The sequence below is a fragment of the Lontra canadensis genome, unplaced genomic scaffold (assembly GCF_010015895.1).
Source record: "Lontra canadensis isolate GAN:19392208 unplaced genomic scaffold, GSC_riverotter_1.0 scaffold125, whole genome shotgun sequence".
NCBI lineage: Eukaryota > Metazoa > Chordata > Mammalia > Carnivora > Mustelidae > Lontra > Lontra canadensis.
The window spans coordinates 1,113,951-1,126,302 of record NW_022631119.1 but is presented as its reverse complement, the minus strand read 5'-3'; the positions used below and the strand labels follow the sequence as shown (position 1 = coordinate 1,126,302).

The 12,352-nt window shown below is 42.6% G+C and overlaps 1 protein-coding gene across 4 annotated transcripts in view; it reads right to left on the bottom strand.

Moving 5' to 3' along the window:
* LSM14A (LSM14A mRNA processing body assembly factor) overlaps window positions 1–9,339 on the bottom strand; it is a 54,794-nt gene extending 45,455 nt beyond the window's left edge. The window contains exon 1 of one of the 4 annotated variants that reach the window (XM_032842019.1): window positions 9,060–9,339. In XM_032842019.1, coding sequence (XP_032697910.1) covers window positions 9,060–9,180 — 121 coding nt within the window. In that variant the 5' untranslated portion in view covers window positions 9,181–9,339. The remainder of the gene's footprint in view (window positions 1–9,059) is intronic. The other 3 variants (XM_032842016.1, XM_032842017.1, XM_032842018.1) reach the window with 3 other exon arrangements.
* Window positions 9,340–12,352: the final 3,013 nt, after the last annotated feature.

Genomic DNA, 12,352 nt, shown 5'->3' with positions numbered 1-12,352 from the left:
AAATAAAAATAAAATCTGAATTTAGGATGATACAGTCAAGTAATTAAGAAAAACAAAGGCTCACTAAAAAAAATTTGCCACCCACACATTCCATGTAGTTGTTTTTTGTTTTTTGTTTTTTTTTTTAAATGCTAAAGATGCCCTCAAACACAACTGGGGGGCAAAAAGAGAATTAAATAAGAGGCCAACATTGAAATACGAGGCCCTGAGTGTCTCTGAAAAGTCTGGTGAGAGATAATAAATCAAAGTAGAGCAGTAGAGACAGTAAGAGGTCATATTTTGGATATATTTTGAAAATGAAGGTAATAGGATCAGAAACGCATATGAAGTGTGAGAAGGACAGAAGAATTAAAGATGACTCAAAGGTTTCTGGTCTTACCAACTAAAAGGATGAACTGTCAATTCAATCAGATGGAGAAACAGTATGTGAGAAACAGGTATGTGGACATTTCTCCAGGTGTGTTAAGGAGGCAACTGGGCATACAAGTGAGGAGGTCCAGGCTGGAGACAGGAGTCAGTAATGTACAGAGAGTATTCAAAGTCAGGAACTGCAAGAGATTATCAAGAGAAAAGTGCAGATGGTAAAATAAAGTATATTAAGAAGTCTGTCACCTGTGCAAATAAAAACCTCAATAAACTAGGTTCAAAAAATAATATAAGTTAAGTGGTGTGGGTAATTCCTTCAAGGAATTTTGGTGTAAAGGGAAGGACAGAAATGGGGTGGTAGTGGGGCGCCTGGGTGGCTCAGTGGGTTAAAGCCTTGGCCTTCGGCTCAGGTCATGATCTCAGGGTCCTGGAATAGAGCCCCGCATAGGGCTCTCTGCTCAGTGGGGAGCCTGCTTCTCTTCCTCTCTCTCTGCCTGCTTGTGATCTCTGTCAAATCAATCAATCAATATCTTTAAGAAATGGGGTGATAGAGGAAACAGTTAAAGAGTCATAGTGTTTTCTTGTTGCTGTTTTTTAAGATGGGTGAGTTAGCATCAGATCTCCTCGAAGACAGGAAAGATCTAGCAGAGAAGGAAAACTGAATTCACAGGAAGAGAGTAGAGAATTGCTAAAGCAATGACCTCAAATCAAGAGGGGATGGAATTTACATAAGGGGAAGGGTGGTCTGACAGAGAAGAAAACTTTCTCTACATTGACCACTGAAAAAGTCAAAGTGTGGAGCACAGATGTGAGTAACTGGATATATGTGGGATTGGAGGATGAGTTCATCAAAATTCTCTTCTGCTTGCTATTCTTTCCTCAAATAGGAAGCAAGGTTCACAGACTGAAAGTGAAGATGGGTAGGAGGTATTGGAGGTCTGAGGAAAACAGAAGGAATGAAAGAGTCATGCAAAAAAATGGAACAAGGAGACTATGGAAATACAGTATAACTGCAGGGAAGTAACCATGACTGATGAGGTTAGTGAATGTAAATTTAGAGTGAAACTGGTCAGCATGTCTGTTGATATAATCAGGACTGTGGTTTCTCTAAGCTTGTACAAGAAAGCGGGAGTGGGCAGGAGGCTGAGTTTATGCTAAGTACTGATGGTAACTGCTCTTGGATTTTAAACAGGATAAAGAGGGAAGTAAAGCCATGAAGGGGATGTGGGACACTGAAGGGTAGTAAGTTCAACAGACATACTGTACTTACAATAGGTCTGAATGACTTATGGAGTTCAGGTGCTAGAGAAGACAGAGATGGAGATGGCGGCTGGAAATAACAATGAGATAGTTATACTCTATTAAGCACCTACAATAAACCAGGCACTTTTTTTTTTTTTTTTGGGTCACTTAAAAAAAAAAAGATTTTATTTATTTATTTATTTATCAGATACAGAGAGAGCACGAGAGAGAGCTAGCACACAAGCAGGCAAGGTGGCAGGCAGAGGCAGAGAGAGAAGCAGGCTCCCTGCCAAGCAAGGAGCCCGATGTGGGACTCGATCCCAGGATCCTGGGATCACAACCTGAGCTGAAAGCAGCGACTTCACCCACTGAGCCACCCAAGAGTCCCAACTTTTTTTTTTAAAGATTTTATTTATTTGAAAGAAATCACAAGTAGGCAGAGAGGCAGGCAGAGAGAGGGGAAAGCAGGCTCCCTGTTGAGTAGAGAGCCTGATGTGGGGCTCGATCCCAGGACCCTGAGATCATGACCCGTGCTGAAGGTAGAGGCTTACCCCACTGAGCCTCCCAGGTGCCCCAATAAACCAGGCACTTTTGATACTACCTCATTTACTCTCAGAATAAATGATGGGTACTATTACGTATATTTAAAAGAACAAGTTAAAGCTAGGATTAAATAAATTGTCCAAGGCCAAAGAGCTACTAAGCATTCCAACTGGCCTTTTGGGTCACATTTTCTTCGAGAAATAAATACCCCACAAAACTAGAATAAGAGGGGTGTCTAGGTGGATCAGTCGGTTAAGTGTTGGGACTCTTGATTTCAGGTCAGGTCACGATCTCAGGGTTGTGAAATGGAGCCCCACAGGGAGTCTGCTTGAGATTCCACTCTCTCTCATCCTCCCTCTCCCTCTGCCCCCACAACAAATAAATAAATAAATCTTAAAAAAAAAAAAATCCAAAAAACCAAAACTAGAATAAGATCTCCGTGAATAAAATATTTTACAAACTAACTTACACATCATCCATTAAAAATTAAGATTAAAATTAAATTAAAATTAAGCTTAAAACTTACTTCAATGATATCTAGATTTTAATACAGCTAATTAAAATATTACTTCAGGGGTGCCTGGGTGGCTCAGTCAGTTAATTGTTGGACTCTTGATTTCTGCTCAGGTCATTATCACAGGATTGTGAGATGAAGCCCTGTGGTTGGGCTCCAGGAGCGTAGCACCAGCTTAAGATTCTCTCTTTCCCTCGCCCTCTGCCCATCCCCCAAGTGCGCATGCACGCACGTATGTGTGTCTAAAAAAATAAACAGTATTAAAGCACCACAGAGAAATAAGAAGGTAAACTGCTTCTGTAGAGGGCATCTTCTATCATGGAGCAGTAAACTCAGGTTAAGTCATCTGCAGTTACTAGTAGTATTACTGTGGCACTGAGTTAAACACTACGAAACCCTTGCTATGTGTCAAGCACAGGTAAGATTTCTTTACTCTTCCTATTTCTTTCCTTCTATTATTATTTTCTTCAGGCTTTTTACTGTTTTCTCTATTTTTTTTTAATTAAGATTTTTATTTATTTATTTGACAGAAAGAGATCACAAGTAGGCAAAGAGGCAGGCAAAGAGGGGTGGGGAGAAGCAGGCTCCCTGCTGAGCATAGAGCCCAATGCGGGGGCTCCATCCCAGGACTCTGGGACATGACTTGAGCCGAAGGCAGAGGTTTTAACCCACTGAGCCACCCAGGCGCCGCTGTTTTCTGTACTTCTTACTCAGAAAGCCACAGCTTATCTTACTCCTCTCAAAGATGCAGTTAGTTTCTGGCATTGACTTCAGACTCCCAAATTACTAAGTATTTCCGTGGACTGTACAGCAACAATAAAGTGTTTCCAAGGCTCAAGTTCTGGCAACCTCACTAAACCAAAAGAAACTGCAGCCTGAAAAGTTACTAATCTTTGGACATTCTAGGTAGTGATTTTGTGAATTGCTGGATTAGGTCCCCAACTCATGTGAGAATGCAAGAATTCAATACAGCACTTCCCAGGCATTTCATCCATCCTACAGAGCTCTCCTACTCACTCAATGGAGTTTATGAGTATGTGGCTAATTAACAATCAAGAAGTGGCTAAGGTATAAAAATGGGCAGGACTTAGCAGATGATTTAAGTAATAAGTAATTTAGTACTAAGTTACTTTATGTAATTTAAGTAAATAATCCATTACCAGCTTTGATATTCTCCTACCAATGCCTTGATTTTAAGGACAAATCATTTTAAAAGCACCCGACTTACTAATCATTCTTCTTTACAAATATTTTCCTAATGCAGTGGCAACCTGGTTTTCATTGGAGTGGTGTATTATCCAGATATAGCTAACCTAATGTAGATGAAATAAGAATTTCATTCATTTTAGCCCATTTTATTTAAATATTATAAAAATCTAGAAACATAACACTTATGGGAAATATGTACTTTCTCCAGCTTTGAAATTCCCATAATAAGAAATCTTTAATAACTACAACTATCCTTTCATTTATTCAAATATTTACCGGGGGCTTGCACTGTTCTAGGCACCAAGGGTAGAGCAATGAATGAGACAAAACTCCGCATTTGTGAAACTTTGATTCTTCGCAATCTCTTCGCATCCAGTCTCTGGTATGTGCTTGGGCATCACATTCACAGACACAGGTTTGAATTTACAGTAATTGGAAATATTCTACAAACTATTCATGCATGCCACCACTTTTCAATTCCCTCAAACATCTGGAACTAGTTCTTCCCTTCAATTTTAAACGAAAATTATAACTGAGCTTGAGTCACAAGGTAAAAACTCCATCTCCCTAACAAGGTTAATTTTGTCACAAGATGTTATCCTCCTGTATTTCTAGTCTCCAAAATCTCTCACTGTTGGGGATAGGGTGAGGGACAATACATCTTAGGCATTTCAATTTTAAAGAGATATATAATTGTGAACATGGGAAGTACTATTTGGAGATTCCCCCAAGAGATTTCTACAAGATTAATAACCTAAAATGCTAAATAATTTCCATTTATTCATTAAATAAACATTCATTCTCCCAGGAACTCAGACTTTATGGAGGGAAGGAAGGTGACAAACATATGCAAATAAGCAAAGAAGATGAAGTGCAGGTCGTAATCAGGAAGAAAATAAACTCAGAGCTATGACAAAGACTCCGAGAGACAAACTACAGACCAAATGATCTATTAACACACTTAACAGACTGACATCAGTCTTTCTAGGTTGCCTTTAAGACTCCTTGACATTCATAAGAAGATTCTGTGTATCAAAGCTCATCAAACTTAACTTCAATATTACCTTTACAGAGCTAGAGCTAGTCTGTGAAATCTCTAGCAGAAAATAAAGGACATTACCCAGTTAGTTACTACCCCTGGGCTTTTGATTATATTTAGTGTGATCATACAATTTATTACCCAAACTGGAACACTTTCAAGAGCGAAAAGGGATGTTTTAGTTTTATTTTTCTAAGGTTTTATTTATTTTTAAAGATTTTATTTATTTATGTGTGTGTGAGATAGAGTGAGAGATCATGTAAGAGAGCACAAGCAGAGAGAAGAGGGAGAGCAGGCTCCCTGCAGAGCAGAGAGCCCATATGGGGACTTGATCCCCTGACCTGAGTCAAAGGCAGGCGCTTAACCAACTGAGCCACCCAGGTGCCTGAAAAGGAGTGTTTTAATAATTATGCTAGAACAACAGGCACAAACAAGGACCTTCCACCAGGGCAAACCAGGCCATTTGGTCACAGTAACTATATAGCACATCAAATATAACTAACCCAAAATTTTAAGAGCACTGTATAGTTCCACATGAATTTAAATTATAAGTAACATCCAAGTAAAGGACCTGTTTTAACCTGGATCATGTAAACCAAGTGAATCCCTTACTAAATTTAAGTGAAAGGGCAAAACAAAAAGTTCTGAAAAAGTAATCTAAGTATCTTTATGACCTTGGGGTAGGGAAAAATTCCTTAAAAAGGAAGAAAGGAAGAAAGGAAGAAATGAAGGAAGGAAGGAAGGAAGGAAGAAACACTAGCCATAAATAAAAGAGTAATAATAAACATGTCTTCTTTAAAACGAACATATGTTCACCAAAAGAAGCTATTAAATGGGGGCCCCTGGGTGGCTCAGTGGGTTAAAGCTTCTGCCTTCGGCTCAGGTCATGATCCCAGAGTCCTGGGATCCAGCCCCACATCAGGCTCTCTGCCTGGTGGGGGAACCTGCCTCCTCCTCTCTCTCTGCCTGCCCCTCTGCCTACTTGTGATCTCTATCTGTTAAATAAATAAATAAATAATCGTTTAAAAAAAAAAGAAAAAAAGAAAAAAAAAGAAAAAGAAACCATTAGATGGGAAAAGATATTTGCAACAGATATACCCAGGAAAGGATTCGTACTCAGAATACTGAACTCTAGAAAAAGACGTGCATTTCAGTAGTAAAATGAGCAAAAGATTTCAAAGGCATTTCATGAAAGATGAAATCCAAATGACTAGGATATGACAAAATGTTCAGCTCATTAGTAATCAGGAAGATTAAAGCCAGGTACACTCATACTCACCAGACTGGACAGAATTTAAATATCTGGTACTAAGTATTACTGTTGGTAAGGGATGTGGAACTAGAATTCTCATATATTAATAACTGAAATAAAAACTAGTAAACAACAACAAAACTGCTTAGCATTACCTAATAAAGACACACATTCCCCATGACCCTGCAATTCAAGTGCACACCCTCAAGAAAAGTATACAAACAGGCATCAGCGCACTTAAATGTTCACAAAGGCATTGTTCATAATAGCAAAAATTGTAAACAATTTAAACATTAACTGTAGAACATAAAAAATAAATGCAGAATAAACTTGTTATATTCCTGATGAAATACCAAGCCACAACAAAACAAAATCAAATATATATACAAGACGATTCCATTTATATAAAGTTCAAAAAGGACAAACATAAACTCTATTATTCAGGGATGTAAACTTCAGTGATAAGACTATAAATGTTAGAATAATGTTTATATCCAGCTTAAGTGGGTAGTTGTGGTGATGGGAAGATGCAAGGGGTGGGAGGATTCTGGGATGCTGGCAACAGTCTGTCTTGCCCTCTGTGGTACTTACAGGGATCTTTGTTTAAAAATATTCCATTTTTATCTATGTATCTTTTCAACGTGTGAGGTAATTTCACAATAAAAGGGGGGGAAAAAACCCTCTTCCAGAGAGGGAAAAAAATTAACATCCAAAAGAGAATTCCAAGAATGTCATTTGAAGAGATTAACTCAACTGATAGTTCACAAAGATAACAGGGATGTCTAAATGTAAATACAGACTGGGTTCTAAACCACATAAACAAACTTTTTGGCTTTAATCTGTTCAACTGCTTCATCATCCAAATTTTAAAAAAGGTGGAATATCAGATATCACATTACTTCACAAGTCATAAATTCTAAAGTTTTAAGAACAAACACCCCACTTCTAATTCTGGAATTTGAAGTGCCCAGTGTTGACAGTATTGCTTTATTGGAGATTTAGATTAGATACTGCTATGTAGAATAAGCTACCAAAATTTGGTAACTTCAGTTTTTGCAAATACAACTGTATTCCCAAATCTCTGTTACATATTAAATAACTCTTCCTGCTTAACAAAAAGCATGTATTATATATGGGGGATTAATTATCAAAGCCATAAATACAGACAATTCAGTGATTTAAAAAAATCTTTTCATTGCTGTTCTCGTATTTATCAAGTCAGGATACAAAGAACAAATTGGCATATGAACTGAACTATTACAGACTAATAAAATTGTAGTTAATATTAACTCTAGAAGCCAAAATGGATTTTTTTAAAAATGTGGGTCATTAATAATATAGACTTTTTGTTTTCTTGAATAAAAGAATATATTCAAAGGCTTTTAAAAGACTGAAGTTAATACATCAGAAAACTTAAAAATGTATGCAGGTTTTTTTTTCATTGTGAGAAGTAAAAGCACGGTCAACTCAAACTCTAAGCTGGCAAGACACCTTAAAATTCAGATTACGGAAAACAATGCTTTTTAAAAAGTTATTAAACCACTTTAATGAAAAATACTGTATGTGGTTCTCACCAAGAGCTTTAGAAAGCCTTTTTGATAATTTCATAAAGCCATTAAAAACTAAGACACTATACAGCTAAAGACTCATGGGTTGGGAGTGGAAAAGAAGTGAAGATTAAAAAAAAAAAAAAAAAAAGACTTAAGACTCCTTACCTCAGGTATAAAATTTGCCCCAACACGAGTATTATTAAAAAGGACACCAAAGTGTCACTAGTGTGACATTTAGTGTGACATACCGTGAAATGATTCTCCTACTAGTTACAGATGAAATTTTTCTTCTTTTTACAGATTTAGAAAATTTCTTCCTAGCCCTGGACCTCTGTCTCTACCACGGAGTTGATCCCATAACTCCACGAGATGTACTGGAAAGCTACCTTAGTTATCTCGCTACCCTCTTCTAAGGATTCCAAACTTGCGAGATTTGCTTTAAGAGCAGGAGCTAAAGTTTATTTTCTTCCTGGTTTTCTGGCGGAGCGAAGGCCCAGCACGTGTGAACGGAAACAAAACCCACTCAAGACTGGGCGACGCTTAACGAAATACTACGGGTACGACACTTTCCTCCTCAATGCCCCGGCCTCGCCATCCCAGGGAGCCTTCACAGGGACCAGTCAGAGCCCACGGACCACTCGGATCTGCCTTCGGAACAAGGGTCCTGGGTTAAGCTGGAACCCTCCTCCCCACCGGCTTTTCAGAAACAAGGGTCGATGCGAGAAGCGCAAGCATTTGTAAAAAGAGATGGTTGCACAACAGCCTTCGAGAAGGATTCCGGTTTAACAGGTAAATATACCGCGTAGGAGACAAGTGGGATGCGATCTGCTCGCTGGTACCGGTGGCAGCTGGAGACGGTCTGCGTCGCCGAGCAAACCCAAAGTTTCGGCACATTACTTACAGTTCACCTGATGAATACCGTAACGAATCGAAATTAAGAACGTGAGAAAATAGGTCCCTTCGAATCAACAAATCGCACGAAACTCAAGCTAGGCGGAGAAATTCTTTGAATACTCAGAATCTGTTTTGTGGCAAGACGACAGAACCCCCGAATTTCGGAGTTGGAAGACACGTCTCTCCGTGTTCTCCGGCCCGTTCTCGGACTTCAGGGCCGCCCCGCCCGCCCCGCTCTCGGTCCTGCAGTTCCCGGATTGAAGGCGCGGACCTTCGGGGTGGAAGCCAGGAAGCCCGGGGGAGGCCGCGGCCCGGCCCGCGACGCCCGGGCCCGGAGGGAGGGAAGGGAGCGGCCTCCGGGAGGACCACGGAAGAGGCAAGGAGGGAGCGAGGAGGCCGCGGGCCGAGAGCCGGGCGCAGCACCCCACCCCGAGGCCCGCCCCGGCGTACCTTTGGCGAGGGCTACGGTGGAGTTCTCGGTGTCGATGGTGTAGAGGATGCCCTCGTAGCGGATCTCCGCCTTGGAGATAAGGCTGATCTTGCTGCCGATGTAAGGGGTGCCCCCGCTCATGGCGCCGCCGCCGCCGCCGCTCCGGGCCGCTCGCAGAGAGGCAGAACCCACGCCGCTGTCGCCGCTCCACAAGCCCGCTCGCTCCGTCGGCGCCTACAGCAGCCGCCTCAGACCCAACATGGCGGCGGCGCCGGCTCCGCTACCCTCCCCCAGCCTCCCGCCCTCAAGCCGCGGCGCGGCGGCGGCGGCGGCGGCAGCGGCGGCGGCGCGGGGCATGCTGGGCTGGTGAGGCCGCGCTCTCGCGAGACTCCGCCGGGTGAGGGCGGCTCAGCCTTCCCCCGCGGTCTCGGTAGTCCCGGCGGGGCTGCTTGGCCTACTCCGGGGCAGCGGTGCTCGCGCAGCTTGAGAGACGATTCAGGGAGAGGCGAAGTACCTCATGGCGCCAGGACACGGTGGGCTGGAGTGGAGGCGCGCGCGGCCCTCTTGACCTCACCTGCGGCCTCCTCCATTTCCAGACCCCTCGTATCTTGTCCGTCGTCCTGTGTTCGCTAATGTGTGTCTCTCAGCCTGGAAAATGGCCCATCCGCCTCCAAGCTCGTGGCAAGCCCCTTCAAGACGCCGTCCTTTCCCCTTTGAGGCTACTGTGTCCCTCTTGAAGCTCTCAAGGACCATGACAGCCTCCCATTACCTCCCACCCCCCAGCTCCCGTTCGCAGCTGCTGGAGCTGGGACTCTGTCCAACACTTTCAGATGGTCTCATCTAGGCTCGTGGCTTTCAATGCCACTACACAGACCAATCCCAAGCATTTGTCTGCTGCTTTGATCAATTCTGTGAACTCTGGATTTATATAAGCCATAGTCTACTCAACCTCTCTGGTTGGATGTGTAATCAGCATGTAATTAACTTTGTGTCTCCAAAACAATGTTCGCGATTTTCCCTCTAAAATTAACCTTTGCCCACTATTCACCACTGGGGTAACTGCTACCATTTATTCAACTGTTCATCTTTTGAGTCGTCCTTGACTTATCTCTCACCCGGAAATCTGTTCTGATTGCAAATCCTGTCCTTTCCATCTATAAACTATAACCTGAATCTGATCACTTCTCACCATCTCTATTCCTACCCCTGTACAACAAACCCCACTTACCCTGCCCAGGGTTACTACAGTTCCCTCCTAAAAGGACCCTCTACCTCTGTTCCTGCCCCAAGTGGTAATTCTCCACACAGCAGCCCGAGGGATCTTGCCAAAATCTAAGTACGCGTCCTTCCTCTCTACTCAATACTCCCCTCCCCAGTGATCCTTTGTCACACAGAGTGAAAGCTGGACTCTTTATTTAAGCTTATAAAAACATGTATGATTGAGCCCCTTGTTGCCTCATTAGCCGCCCTTTCTTTGCCAAGAACTTTTGCACTTTATTCAGATCTCAGATGTGATTTCCAGAGATGACTTTCCCTACTGTCTTGATTAAAATAGGACACCTGCATCACTATATTCCCTTAACTTGCTTACTTTTTCTCCAGTCTTTATCTCTCCCCAATATGTCTTTTTAATTATTTGTGTGCATCTGTCTCCTTTGCTAGAATGTAAACATTTTGAGACAAGGATGCTTTAGTCACTGCTGTATGGTCAGGACCCAGTACAGCTCCTGGCACAGGGCAACTTCTCAGTAAATTGCTATATGGATGAGGGCAGGGCGCAGACAGGATGTCTGGTTAGCTAAGTGAACGAATGATGAGAAGTGCGGCAATGTGGAGACGGGGAGGCAAGAAAGAAGACTAGAGGTTGTGTTGAGCCTGGTGTGCAATGGCTTCAGAGGAAGGCTATGAAATAACCTGCCTCAGTACCAGCTTCCTGCTGGGGAGTTGAGCTCTTACTCGTGTTCATTCCTTTCCCTTCCAGGCCTAGAACCTAGCTTAGCTTCTCATCCTTCCCAAACTCATCCTTTTCCATCGCAAAGCTGATGATTCCCAAATTTACATCTTTCAGATATCCTGACTCTCAGTCACACAAACTGTGTACTTTCTAGATGCCGTATTTGGGGTGTGTTTCACAGGTATTTCCTGTGAAGCTTCCAACTCAAGATGTTCAAAATTATCTGCATCTATAACCTTCCTTCCCCCAAATAAACCTGCTCTTTACCCCTACTCCTCATTGCCATCACTGGCCCCAGGACTCAATCAGATATCCAATACTGAAACCAAGAGTACTCCTCTAGCTACACTCTGGATAACCAATCTTGTTGCTTCTGTTAATGTCTTGTAACTCATGGTTTCCTGCCCCCTGTGGTGCCAGGAACCATGCGTAATTGCTGCTGATCAGTGTGATACCCCATGGCATATTATATATATGAATCTCCACCTTGTGAGCTAGAAAACAGTTGAAAACTGTGACATTACCATGGCTTTTGAAAACCCAGATCCCATGTTGCTCCCCTGTTTAAGAGCCACAAGATCCCAATTCCAATGCATGCATAGGGATTTCCATACCAACAAGTGATTCTTGGACACCAGCTGGGGTGTCCTACAATTCAACTCAATGCTGACACTATCTACCCGGAGATAGCATCAGATCCCACAGTTTGAGGTCTCAGTCCTATAAGACTACTCCCCCTTCAGATGTCAATCATAAGCCTAGGTTCTCAACTGTGCTTCCAACCAACCAACTACAGACTGGGGGCTCCAACAACCCCCCAACCCCTTTGGACTTCAGACTTGGTCACAAATTCAGGTTTTTACCATACTTCTGACCAACTGGCTGTTAATCAGAGGTTCCCACAACCCCCTTTCTGGAGTTCACTTCATTTGCTAGAGTGACTCACAGAACTAGAGAAATATTTTACTTTCTAGATCACTGGTTTATCATAAAAGGATATAACCCAGGAAAAGCCAGACAGAAGAGATGCACGGGGCAAGGTATGTAGAAAGGGACATGGAGCTTCCATGCCCTCTCTAGGCATGCTGCCCTCCCTGCATCTCTACATCTCCACCAAGCTGGAAACTCTCAAAACCCCATCCTTTGGGGTTATAATGGAAGCTTCATTACACAGACATGATTGGTTAACTCATTGGCCATTGGCCCTTGATTCAATCTCCAGCCTCTCTTGCCTCCTTGGATGTTGGCAGTGGGGGACAGAGGGTGGGAGTGGGACTGAGAGGTCTAACCCTGTAATTAGCAGGTCCGCTGCACTGGCAACCAGCCTCCATTCTTAGGTGCTTTCTAGAAGTAACCTCA